Source organism: Mandrillus leucophaeus, unplaced genomic scaffold, assembly GCF_000951045.1.
Source record: "Mandrillus leucophaeus isolate KB7577 unplaced genomic scaffold, Mleu.le_1.0 Scaffold902, whole genome shotgun sequence".
NCBI classification, from domain to species: domain Eukaryota; kingdom Metazoa; phylum Chordata; class Mammalia; order Primates; family Cercopithecidae; genus Mandrillus; species Mandrillus leucophaeus.
Window position 1 is genome coordinate 503,122 of NW_012109831.1, and position 12,937 is coordinate 516,058.

General features: G+C 47.1%; 1 protein-coding gene across 3 annotated transcripts in view; it reads left to right on the plus strand.

Moving 5' to 3' along the window:
* Window positions 1-7,149: 7,149 nt before the first annotated feature.
* The window catches only part of NSUN4 (NOP2/Sun domain family, member 4), a 23,392-nt gene continuing 17,604 nt past the window's right edge, over window positions 7,150-12,937 (plus strand). The window contains exons 1-3 of one of the 3 annotated variants that reach the window (XM_011969767.1): window positions 7,586-7,704; window positions 8,118-8,292; window positions 11,560-11,903. In XM_011969767.1, coding sequence (XP_011825157.1) covers window positions 11,614-11,903 — 290 coding nt within the window. In that variant the 5' untranslated portion in view covers window positions 7,586-7,704; window positions 8,118-8,292; window positions 11,560-11,613. Of the gene's footprint in view, window positions 7,705-7,974; window positions 8,661-11,559; window positions 11,904-12,937 lie in introns of those variants that run through there. The other 2 variants (XM_011969766.1, XM_011969768.1) reach the window with 2 other exon arrangements.

Below are 12,937 nucleotides of genomic sequence, written 5' to 3' on the forward strand. Positions count from 1 at the left end.
ACATTTAGTTCATCATAGAAAGTTTGAAACACTGGCTCAGGAGAGCGTTTGTAAACTTCTCTTCGAACCAAGATACTTACTCCAGGATCCAGTCCGGCCCCATCGATTCCTAAGGTCACACACTCCTCTTTTTTCCAGTGAGGATCAAGGGGATTGGTTATTACTAGCTCTAAGGGTTACATTGTCCCTTAGTACAGGAAGGGCCATTTGTTCCTTTCTGAAGGTGGACTGGATCCTTTTTTTTTTGCTTTTTTTTAATCCAGGTGGCCTAAATGACACAAGACCAGTATTTACATTTATTTCCACACACTCCTAATTTATGACAAATGTACTTATTTTCTGCCATATAGCTTCTTTTCTAATTAAGATAATCACACCTTATTCCTAACTTATTATTAATAATGACAGTACAGGCATCAAATTTTAAGGTGACTTGTTTGGGCACCCCTTTTTCTTCTGTTTTGGCTAACACTTTACTCGTATCGTTTATGAGCCCCCACCAGTCCTCAGTCCTTAATCTTAATTTAAAAACTGTGGTCATGGGAGGCTCAGATGGGTCATAATACACATCAGGTTGGTCATTTCCTGGGCTACATACCTCATATAGAATAACATTATACAAACAAGTTCTTTTTAGAGTTCCAGTACACTTATAATAACCATAAAATAATAGGACCGTAGCAACCTTTTGTCCTACCTCAGTGACTTGATGTATACACTGGGAACAGTCCTCAGTCTGAGGAAGGTCAGTTGAAGTCCTTACTGTACAAGTCCAAATTTTAAGGAAAATGAGTCCTGCAATGAGTTTCCTCATGCTTCAGCTGTGCGTGGACCAGTCAGCTTGCGGGTGTCACAGGAGAAGGGCTTGTCGTCTTCTTCAGAGTCACTTTGCAGGGGTTGGCGAAGCTGCTCCCGTCCACGTACGGCTTACAGTCTACTGATGTTTAAGGATGGTCTCGGAGGTTGGGCCTGCTAGAATAAACTGAGTCCAATACCTCTACACAGTTATGTTCAACTGGGCTCTCTGATACTGGGAGCAAGGTGGTGGGGTTTAGGGTGCTGCAAACTTCTATGGTTATGTGGGGATTTTCACATAGCAAGCTTTGGTACTTGGTTAATCTAGCATTTGTTAACCAATGATATCCTTTGGTATTTATTAAAGTTACCACAGCACGCGGGGCCTTTATATTCAGGTTTTGCCTAAGGGTTAGTTTATCTGCTTCTTGTGCTAACAGGGCCTTTGCTGCTAGGGCCGTTAGACCTAGGGGCCAGCCTTTGGAAACCTTGTCTCGTTGTTTTGAGAGCTAGGCCACTGGCCTTGGCCAGGGCCCCACAGTCTGGGTTAAAACTCCAATTGCCATTTTTTCTTTTTCTGACACGTGCAGTGTAAAGAGTTTTGTCAGGTCAGGTAGCCTCAGGGCTGGGTCCGACATGAGTTTTTCTTTTTAACTCATGAAAAGCTCGTTGCTGTTGGTTGTAACAGATGTAGTTTATCTAATCTACATTTTTATTAACTGTCATCTACTGAAATATTGACTCAAATCCTGCAGCTATTTGATTTCAAGCTTTAAATTGATCTAGTATTCCTCGTGGGACTCCAATTGCATCTAAATAGACATGAGAGTCGAAAGACCCATAAGGGGCTTCTCTCGCTTTATGATGTCTTATTTTTTTTCCTTCTGGTTGATGAAATGCCAGGGTGAAAGGGATAGCCAATTGGGCTTAAGTACAAGTGCCACTCCAGTTATTCAGCAGAGTGTCCAGTAAAGGTCCACCACAATACCACCACGCATTGCTCAGGGATGAACAAGGGCTGACTGATTGATAAGCTCTTGAAAATTCGTAAGGAATGTTAAGTTTCCTCCCTGCTGTGACAGACATGAAGTGAACTTAGTGTTGGGAGATGGAAGCTGGATGGCCCTCGGGGGCTGAACCGCAGGGTGCTGGACTTAGGGATATAGCAGAGAGAGAGTTTGGCATGACTTATTACTCCAGGCTGTAGAATCCTGGAAAAGAGCTACCATGCAGCCTACGCCTGGTCAACTGCAGGACCACCTTAGTGGAAGGGGGACAATCTGGACCTCTGGCCTGCCATGTGCACAAGCATAACAATTGCTTTTGTTTAACGTGCAGATGGAATATTTGATCCAATTTATCCAGGCATTTCCATCTTGGTATCCTGTCTTAATTGCTAAAGTTTGTTTTAGGTCTTTAACTTCTATGATCCTCTAGTAAAATGAATGTATGGTTTTAGGAAAATTACAAAAACTGGTTGGGGCAGTCCATCCTTGCCCTTTAGTGGTCCACAGAATGTGGGACCAACTATGGCATGAAAGCTCTACATCAGGGGGCAAGACTCCTGGTTAGCACTGGGGTCTTTATCAAGATGTCCCTGGATTAAATGGTCCTAGTTTACTAATGTCTAGTCTGAGGAGAGTCAGGAGGGACAGAGGTACTTTTCTGAAGTAGAAAGCTGTCTTTGACTTGGCAAGTCCTCACAGGGTATAACAAGGCAAGCATTAAATGCAATAGTTTGAGGCAAAATTGACTTGGTTATATTAATAACTAGATGGTCAGCAATAGAATGAGGAAAGAAGAAAGAGTAATAGAATAGATGAAAAGAGTTAAATTTTTCTTAGCTTTAGTTTGGTAGGGTTTTACCCTGGGACTACGGCCCACGACTCTGGAGGGGGTGGCGCTTTCTTGACTCAGGTGTGATGAGTCCATCCTTTTTTGCTGTACAAACAGCAGTTTTGGTGGTTAGCAGCACAAGGTAGGGTCGTTTTCAGGCTGGCTCGAGTTTTTCTTCTTTCCACCTTTCGATGAGAACATGATCTTCAGGCTGGTGCTGGTTTACTGGAAATTCTAGGGGTGGCACGTGTGCTAAAAGACTTTTAGTTTTTTTTTTTTTTTTGAGAAAGTGGAAGATAAACCAAGTATATAATTTTTAAGAAACTGACCTTTTGTTTTAAATGTGGGGACCTTGGCAGTGGACTTTATAGTCCTTAGTGCCTTTTTACTGATAAATTTCCTTTAGCTCCTATTTTTTATTGGTTTTTAAACCAAAGAAAGCCAAATACCATTTTACATTTAACAATGCTTCTCGTATGATTTTTATACCAGATAAGCTAAATGTTATCTTTATATTAGAGTGTTATTAATGTTAAACCTAATTTTAATAAAACCTTGTAGACATATTTATTTAATTTTTAATGTTTGACCATAAGGTAAGATTTCATAGACTCTTTTTAACCTTTCATAATTTTTGCTAAAGAGCAGGTTGGTGCTTTAAGAAAAACTTGTTATGCTTTTACTTTAATGTCCAGTTCACAGAAAAACTGGATGATACTTCTTTAACTTTAGCTAATATGTTTACACACAGAATGTTCTTTACAATTAATGTTTTAAAACTTGCTTAAACCTTCAAAACAATAATTTTTAAAAACTTTTTAATGTAGGTAAAAATGTACATTCTTATGCCTCCTTACAATCCTTTTACCACAGATATATTTTGCTTTTCTTATACACCTTGCACATAAACTGTTTTTTTTTTTTTCCAATAGTTTTACATTCAGGAGGCCTAGTTACTTTTAAATTATACATTTTTTTGTATAAATTCATTTTTTAACACTTTTTTTATAACCTTTTTTTTTCTGTCACAACTTTTACAGGCAATTTTTCCACATACCTTAACTTTCTGACTTATTACAAACACTTCTTTCTTTAAACAACCAGTTAATTTATTTCAGGGCAAGAATTTACCATATAACACTCTTTTTGTATAAATTCCACCCCCCCTTCTCCCCCCTTTTTTCCCGAAGATGATAACCATTCTTTTCCAAAGCAAACCTTTTTTTATGTTTGTGGACTAGACTGTCTAAGGCCATAAGAATAGAAGTTACTATAATACATGTTACACTGTTAACTTTTAGCAAACTTTACTTTTGTTGAAAACCTTGTAAGTTTGGGATTTTAATTATCCTTTGCTATTAATAAGACCTTGTTTTGTCCAAATTAGAATTGGTATGATGGCTTTTAAAGGAATAGGGTACACTTTTTTTTTTTAAACTACTTATATACTCTCTTTCTCTCTTTGACTTTGTCTCTCTCTCTTTGACTTTCTTTTTGCCTCTGTCTTTTCCTCTCTCTCTCTGCCTCTGTCTTTCTCTCTCTCTCTCTCCTTGACTCCCTCTTTGTCTCTTCCTCTCCGTCTCTTCCTCTCTCTCTCTTTGCCTCTTTTCCTTTCTGTCTCTTTCCTTTCTCTCTCTCTGCTGGTCTTTCCTTGCCTCTGCCAGCTGCTTATGCTGCTGTTCTCTCAACTACTGTGTGTTGGGAGCGGGGGTCCAAAACCAACTGTAACCAAGTGTCTATATACAGGAACTGGTCTGGGTTCCCTGGCTTACATGTTACCTTGTGCTACACCTTTGAAACAAGGGACCTGCCCAGGCTTCCTTCTAATGGCCAAGCTACCTCTAATGCTGGCCAGTCTATCTTACACAAAGTTTTAAGTTTTCCTGGTGTCATAGTACTCCATAGTCTCCCTTAAATCCTTTTTTTGAAAATTTTCAACATAGTTCCTAGTGGGATGGGCTTACTTTGTGCCTCACCCATGTTTCCTCTAGACAAAACACCATGCTTACACCACATGCACACCACAAAACGAAGAACAGGTAAAAAGGGCACACACACACACTTTTGTAGTTTACACCAAACCAAGATCAAAACCAAAATCAGAGTATCCAGAAATCCAAGCCAGGTCAAAACCAAAGTACCAAGCAATCCAAGTCAAGTCAAAAACAAAAACCAAAGTGCCGGTACAGGCACACTGTGGGTGATCAGGCCACGCTTCCACTCAAATGGAGTAGGCAAGTTCCCAAGACCAATCCTGTCAAGCAATTCAAACCAAGTCAAAACCAAAGATAAAGGCACGCCGTGGGTGATCAGGCCACGCTTCCACTCAAATGGAGTGGGCAAGTTCCCAAGACCGGTCCTGTCAAGCAATTCAAACCAAATCAAAACCCAAACCAAAACCAAAGTGCCGATAAAGGCACACCATGGGGGATCAGGCCACGCTTCCACTCAAATGGAGTGGGCAAGTTTCAAAGACTAGTCTTACCAAGTTTTAGATGTCCAGACTCCAAGTGCTCGTTCATTCCCAGTGTTCAGCCACTGCGTTGATCCTCCACGGGGGCCTGCCACACACTGCTCTGGTGAGGCGTCCCACCGGGGCAAATGCCTACCCAGCAGCGCTTTCAGGATCCGCGTCACTTGGGCTGGTCCGAGTCCCCGGCAGGGATGATCCACAGGGCAGGCTTAAGCTGCCTAAGGAGCTGCCTCGACCATCCACCATTCACCTCGCCCCCCGGTTAGGGAACACAGAAATGTAGCAGGACGAGCCGCAGACAAAACTCCTCAGACACCGAGTTAAAGAAGGAAGGGGTTTATTTGGCCAGGGGCATCGGCAAGACTTCACTCTCAAGAGCCGAGCCCCCCGAGTGAGCAATTCCTCTCCCTTTTAAGGGCTCACAACTCTAAGGGGGTGCATGTGAGAGTGTTGTGATTGATGGAGCAAGCAGGGAGTACTTGACTGGGTGCTGCATGCACCGGTAATTAGATTGGAACAAAACAAGATAGGGATTTTCATAGTGCATTTCTATACAATGACTATAATCTATAGATAACATAACCGATTAGGTCAGGGTTAGATCTCTAACTACCAGGCCCAGGGTGCGGTGCCCGGCTGTCTGCCTGTGGCTTTCATTTCTGCCTTTTAGTTTTTACTTCTTTCTTTGGAGGCAGAAATTGGGCATAAGATGATATGAGGGGTGGTCTCTTCCCTTAGCTGAAACCCATTGGGCTGCACTCCCAGATGGTTAAGACATTCTAAGCCACAGTTTGAGACAGGTCAGCACAAAATACAGCTCATAAAGACCTTGCTGATACAACCGGTTGCAGTAAGAGTCCGCCAAAACCCACCAAAACCAAAATGGCTACGAGAGTAACCTCTGGTCATCCTCATGGCTGCACTCCCACCAGCGCCACGACAGTTTATATGGCAAGGTTAGGAAGTTACCCTATGTGGTCTAAAAAAAGGAGGCAGTCAGGCATGGTGGCTCACACCTGTAATCCCAGCACTTTGGTGAGGCCCAGGCGGGTAGATCACGAGGTCAGGAGATCGAGACCCTCCTGGCTAACAGGGTGAAACCCTGTCTCTACCAAAAATACAAAAAATTAGCTGGGCGAGGTGGCGGGCGCCTGTAGTCCCAGCTACTGGGAGGCTAAGGTAGGAGAATGGCGTGAACCGGGGAGGCGGAGCTTGCAGTGAGCCGAGATCACATCAAGCCACTGCACTCCAGCCTAGGCATCAAAGCGAGACTTCCTCTTAAAAAGAGGAGGTGTGAATAACCCCTTGTTTAGGGTACCATCAAGAAATAACCATAAAAATGGGGCAACCAGCAGCCCTTTGGGGCTGCTCTATCTATGGAACATCCATTCTTTCATTCTTTTACTTTAATAAACTTGCTCTCACTTTGCATTGCGTACTCGCCCTGAATTCTTTCTTGTGAGAGATCCAAGAACCCTCTCTCTGGTAACAATGTCTGTAATCCCAGCCAATCTCCCTGCCTTTTGATCTGCCTCTCTCACTCCTACCCACCCTGATAATTGGCTGTTGAATGATCATTTAAAAACACAGTTTCTGATCATGTCCCTCCTCTCCACTGGATTCAGTGATGTCAAATGTTGTGGGGCCTAACGCTTCCAGAATTTGAGAAGGCATAGTTAAAATAAAAAAAAATACAAAACTTGGCCGGGCACTGTAGCTTACGCCTGTAATCCCAGCACTTTGGGAGGCCAAGGCAGGTGGATCACTTGAGGACAGGAGTTCGGCACCAGCCTGGCCAACATGGTGAAACTCCGTCTCTACTAAAAATACAAAAATTAGCGGGTGTGGTGGTGCACACCTGTAATCCCAGCTCCTTGGGAGGCTGAAGCAGGAGAATCGCTTGAACCGAGGAGGCAAGGGTTGCAGAGAGCTGTGATCGTGCCACTGCACTCCAGCCTGGGCGACAGAGGGAGACTCCGTCTCAAGAAAAAAATAATAATAATACAAATTAGGTATAGTTCCTTGAAAGGGAGCGTGCAAATGATAGGTCCTGAAACTTAAGCTTCATTCGTTTCACTGCAAATCTTCTGCCTACAAGTCTGGTCTCATTTTCCTCTACCTAAGGATCTTCCTCCATGCAATTTCGGTCTAGGAGGCCCTTCCCTTCCCTTTTCGCCTAGCTAACTCTTTCGGTACTCAACCACCAGCTCCTAATCCTCCCTGATCCTCTAAGTGGGCTAGGGGCTTCTTTGGAGTCCCTCGCACTGCTCCAAGCATCCAGGAAGAGTCATCATTCCGGGTGCCAGGTTGCTCTTTTTCCAGCAGCCTTCAGGGGATCCCTGGCGGGGCGGAGTCTCTAGAGGCGCGCGGAGTCCTGGGAGAACGTCGGAAGTATTTCCTTCCCGTTTTTTCGCTAGTGTCCCGCCGGGTGGCGCTCACCACCTCCCCGGAACACGCGAGTCTCCCGCTGCGGTTCCGGTCGGAATTACCCAGTGGCGCACGCCGACATGGCTGCGCTGACACTGAGGGGTGTCCGGGAGCTGCTGAAGCGTGTGGACTTCGCGACGGTCCCGCGGAGACATCGACATAAGAAAAAATGGGTAAGGTCCGGCTGGGGGCGCAGGAGGGAAAAGTGAGGGTGGAAAGTTCTCCAGTCCTTCCATCTCCCGGCCCTCTAGAACGCCTACGCGTCTTTCCCAAGTACTTATCTAAGCATCCGGAGGCACCTCCCTCTCACGTCTGTTCCGTCACCGCCTCTATCCTCACTCTTTCTGTCCCGAGCGTTTGTTTCTTCCACTTGTTACGTCTGCAGTCTCCTGACTCCGCCCCTCTAAGTTGCGTCATCACCTTCGCCTTCATTCTTTTAGTGATGTCACGGTCTCTTGTGCCTCAGCTGTGTCCACATACCTTTCTGTCCCCCACTACCCCTTTTACTTCCCTCCCTCCCCTCCCCTTTTCCCTTGCCCATTCTTCCCCCACATGACTTCTCCTCCTTTCCTCATTGATTTTCCAGCCCGTTCGCCCTCACCCCTCGGAAAATACCATAGCGACCTTCCCTGCACTCCTGGGTCTCCGCCGCCTTGCAGGAAAGGATTCAGCCCCTTCCTCAACCTCGAACTGCCTCTGGCGACCGGGAAAGGTTACAGCGACGACCCTGCCCGTACTGCCGGCCCAAACCCTGGCAAAAGGTGCAACGAATCCTCTCATCCTCTGGAATCTCCCTGCTTCTCCAGAGACCCTTTTTCTTGCCTCCCTGGAAGCCCTGGAATTTCTTCTATGACTGGCACGCCCCCCTACCCACCCCAGCCGATGCCCTCGCGGCCTCCACCATCTCTTCCACCCGCACAACCTTCCTTGCAGTCAGGGAGATGTTCTTTTGAGTCCTCTTCCCCACTCCCGGAAAGGACCTACTGCCGCGAGCCCTGCCACTCGGGTTCCCCACTCTCCAGCCCTTATTTTGAGCAGTTCAGCATTCCGGGGTCATCCCCTCTCTGTCAGCGGACCCCTTACTGCAGCTGGATGAGTCCCTCGAGAATGCGGCGTGCCTGTCTTCAAGGCGCGTACTTTGACCAGCGCACTAATCTCTGTTACTCCAGCAGATGCCCTTCAGCTTTTGGAACCAGCCCGGCAACCTCCTTTCCCCTTGCTCATCAGTCCCCGGGAACGAGCCCAGTGACCTCCCCTCAGCTCACTCATGTACCCTTGGAAACTGGACCCATGATTTCACCTCCTACACATAGGACCCCGGGAACTTGCCTCACGATTTCACCTCCTCTTGCTCGCCGGCCAGTGGAAACTAGTCCTATGGACTCCTCAACCCCTTCTCACAGAGTTTTGGAAACTGGGCTGATGATCTCTCTGCCCTCTCACTGGTCCTCAGGGAGAAGTTATAATGACCCCCTTCTCTCCCCAGCATCTTCCCCACCTACTGGCAGCTTTTACCGTGGCAGCCTTAGGCCTCTAGACTCTTGTGAACCCAAACCACAGCTTGACCTGCCCCTTGAGAAAAATTGTTGTGGCTCCCCACTCTCTTCTCAGGCAGGTAGGCCTGGTTTTCCCAGGTCACCTCAGGACGGCTCTTATCATTACTCCCATCTTTCTTCAGAGGCCTACATGCCTACCCCTGGGAGTCCTTGCTATGCCATCCGCCTGCACCCCAGGAGTACTGATTCTCCTTGGTCACCCCAGTCCCAGGCTCCCAGGAAGGCTTGCTTTGAGTCCCTTCTCTCCTGGGAGCCAAGTGGGAACTCTTACCTCATCCTAACTCCGGGCACCACAAATGGTCCCCCTTGTTCCCAGGAACCATCTCGTCCCCATGGTCCTCATTCTGTCCTTTCCTTCCCTTCACCCCTGGGCAACCAGTTTATATCTCCACCCCAGTCACTTCCCCGCAGAAGCTATAATGAACCCCCTCTTCCCACCCCAGTTTCCCCCCAACCGGAGTCCCCTAAGTCCCCAGAGTTAAGACAGTCACATACTCCCCACAAATGTCTCTCCCTAGTCAATACTCCCCAGCACACCCCTTCTAGCCAGCCCAAGCCCACCAAGGCCCGCACCTCTCCCCCACCTCCCTCCTGCCTCTCTGGTCCTTCTTGTATGGAGCCATACATCACAACTCCTTCAAATTCCAGCCCCAAAGAACTTCCCCCAGGGACTGCCTTACCGACTGTGGTCCGTAGAACCCTCAAAACGGTTATCCCCACTTCTCTTCCCCTCTGCCTTCCTTGTGATCCTGTCTCGCCCAATAGTTATGCTCAGAGCAGCCCCCATGGGCCCTCCATAGGGCCCCCCTGCAATACCAGTATATACTCTGTGGTTCCCTCCACCCCCCATCCCTGCCCACTGTCTGGCTCCCTCAATCATTCGAAAGGCCCCCCTCCCATTGTGCCTCGGTGTGACACCTATAGCACTCCTAGGGGCCCACCCCAACCTCGTCGTCAGCCTGTGATGCCTCCTTGTTCTACCCACATCTATTCTTTTATCCCTTTGAGAACACCCTTTGATCCTCGAAGTTTACCCATTGTCCCCCGAGTCCGGGCCTACCCTGATACTGTCCCCTGTGGCCTCCATATCTACCCTGTGGCCTCTCAAGGCCCTTGCAAAGAGCCCCTGCAGATTCCCTACAGCTGCCCTTTGCCTTCATCCAAGGATTCCAGCTGTAACACCAATCCCAGCTGTAGTTCGACTATTATTAGGGAATGCCAGAGTAGTGACAGTGAGAGCAGGAGTTCCCACCAAAGCCAGAGCCGGAGCCAAAGCGAGTCCTCGTGATGACAGAAGTCAGAGCCGGAGCAAGAGCCATCATTTGAGCAGAAGTCCAAGCCAGAAAAGGAGTCCCTATCCTAGCAGAAGCTGGGGCCGGAGCAGTAGTCCTCAACAAAACACAAGTCACGGCCAGAGTGAGAGTCCCCAGCTTAGCATAAATGAGCGCCAGGGTGAGAGTCCTCAAATTAGCAGAGGTCAGGGCAAGAGCAAGAGTCTATGATGGCAAAAGTTGGAACCGGAGCAAGAGTCCCCAACATGGCAAAGGTCAAGGCCAGAGCAAGAGTCCCAGCAGGGGCAAAAGTCACAGTCAGAGTGAGAGTCCTCACCATAACAAGAAATGAAGGCCAGAGCAAAAGTTCTGACCAGACCAAAAATCTAGGCCAGAGCAAGGCATAGATAGTAACAAGATTGCCAGCTATAACAAGCATCCCAGCTGCAGCAACTAGGACCAACTTGTGGACTCCTCATCTGAAGTCTTCATTTCTCTTTTACTCTGCCTCCTTGCTCTTGTCCTCTTGTCCCCTGTTACCCCCATAGCAGTCATCCTACAAGTCCCTGTTTTGGTTCACACCTCAGGATTCTGTGTGCCCTCCTTATCCTACCTTTCTGGGGTCTGGGAACTCTCCCAACATGACCCTCAACCCTCTAATTCTAAGCATTATGGTGCTGGTCACTGCATGACGCTAGGTAAGTTACCCACATCTCTTCATCACATTGAAACGTTATTAATTTTTTTTTGTATCTTACTGAGCTATCAGTTGTAGTGCTCACATAAGCTAGAAGACATGAAAGTGCTTTCTAATAGGACTGTTCAGAAGAAAAGGGCCTTTTGCTTTTAAGTTCAAAGCTTCCCAGAGCCTCCATAGTTTCTCCTAATCTTCTGCAGGCTTTCCTCAAGAGTCCTCTCCTGAGCTCCCATTCTTCTAAGTTCCTCTTACTCCAAGGTCCCCCTCCTTGATGACCCCCGCACAGTACCATGAGAGTTACATCTTTATTGGACAACCCTGGAATGGGAAGGCCCACCCTCTGCTACTGTTCCCTCTCACACTTCTCTGGCAGGAAGGCAGGATGCAAAAGCAGGAGTGGGCACTAACTGGATCCAAGTTGCCCCTAGACTCTGAGGTGGCGTCAGGTAGTAGGGGGTAGAGGCAAGACTGGGAAAACCAATAAGCCTGTCCTCTCTCTTTTAGGCTGCCACAGAGCCCAAATTCCCTGCCGTTCGACTGGCTTTGCAGTATTTTGACATGACTTACAGTGTGCAGTTTGGAGATCTTTGGCCATCAATCCGTGTCAGTCTCCTCTCAGAGCAGAAGTATGGTGCACTGGTCAATAACTTTGCTGCCTGGGATCATGTAAGTGCTAAGCTGGAGCAGCTGAGCGCCAAGGACTTTGTGAATGAAGCCATCTCCCACTGGGAACTGCAGTCTGAGGGTGGCCAATCTGCAGCCCCATCCCCTGCCTCCTGGGCCTGCAGTCCGAACCTTCGATGCTTCACTTTTGCCAGAGGGGATGTCAGTCGCTTCCCTCCTGCCAGGTAGGATCTGGAGCCGTGACAAGCAGTCCTGAGTGCCTGCTGGAAGTAGATATGATGAGACTCAGCGTCTACTCTCTGTAATAAGGACCATAATATTGCTAATATTTATGGCATGTTTATACAGACTAGGCATTTTTTGAGGTGCTATGTATATGTTATCTCTTTTTGTTCTGTCAACAGCCTTATGAAGTAATTATTGCTCCTCTTTTACATTTGGGGAAACTGAGGTACACAGAAGTTAAGATTCTTACTTGCTTTAGGTCCCTCAGATGGTAAGTGATGTGGCTAATATTTAAACCCAGAACCTGCACTTTGAACCCACTCTGCTCTGTGCCTCTGGTAGAAAACAGCCACCTTTTACATGAGCACTCACTGGGCTCTCTCAAGTTGAAATGTGTGTTATTCACAGCAGTCTTCTCATTTTGCCCTCACAGCCACCCATCAAAGTGAATAGGAAAAGTAACTTCATGGTGGCAAAGAGGTAGTGGGACTTTCCTAGGAAATAGGGCTGGCATAGGGGCACAAACTTGGTATTAGACTGGGAAAAAGAAAGAACTTCCAGTTTCTTGATTCAGTCCTCATGTATATGAAGTTGCATGAGAAAAGACTGCAGAACCAAATGCTGAATTCTGCTTTAACAATTAAGGAGAGCTCAATGTTAGTTGTAGGGTATGGGAATCGATACCCTACAACTTTTTGAAAGACTTTATCGGACTTTCAAAAAGACTGATTTATTTTTTGAAAAGAATAAATTTTGAAAGACTGATTTATTTATTTAAAAATATTGACTGGGCGCGGTGGCTCACGCCTCTAATCCTAGCACTTTGGGAGGCTGAGGCGGGCGGATTGCCTGAGCTCAGGAGTTTGAGACCAGCCTGGGCAACACGGTGAAACCCTGTCTCTACTAAAATACAAAAAAATTAGCTGGGTGGCTGGGCACGGTGGCTCATGCCTGTAATCCCAGAACTTTGGGAGGCCGAGGCAGGCGGATCACAAGGTCAGGAGATCAAAACCATCCTGGCTAACACGGTGAA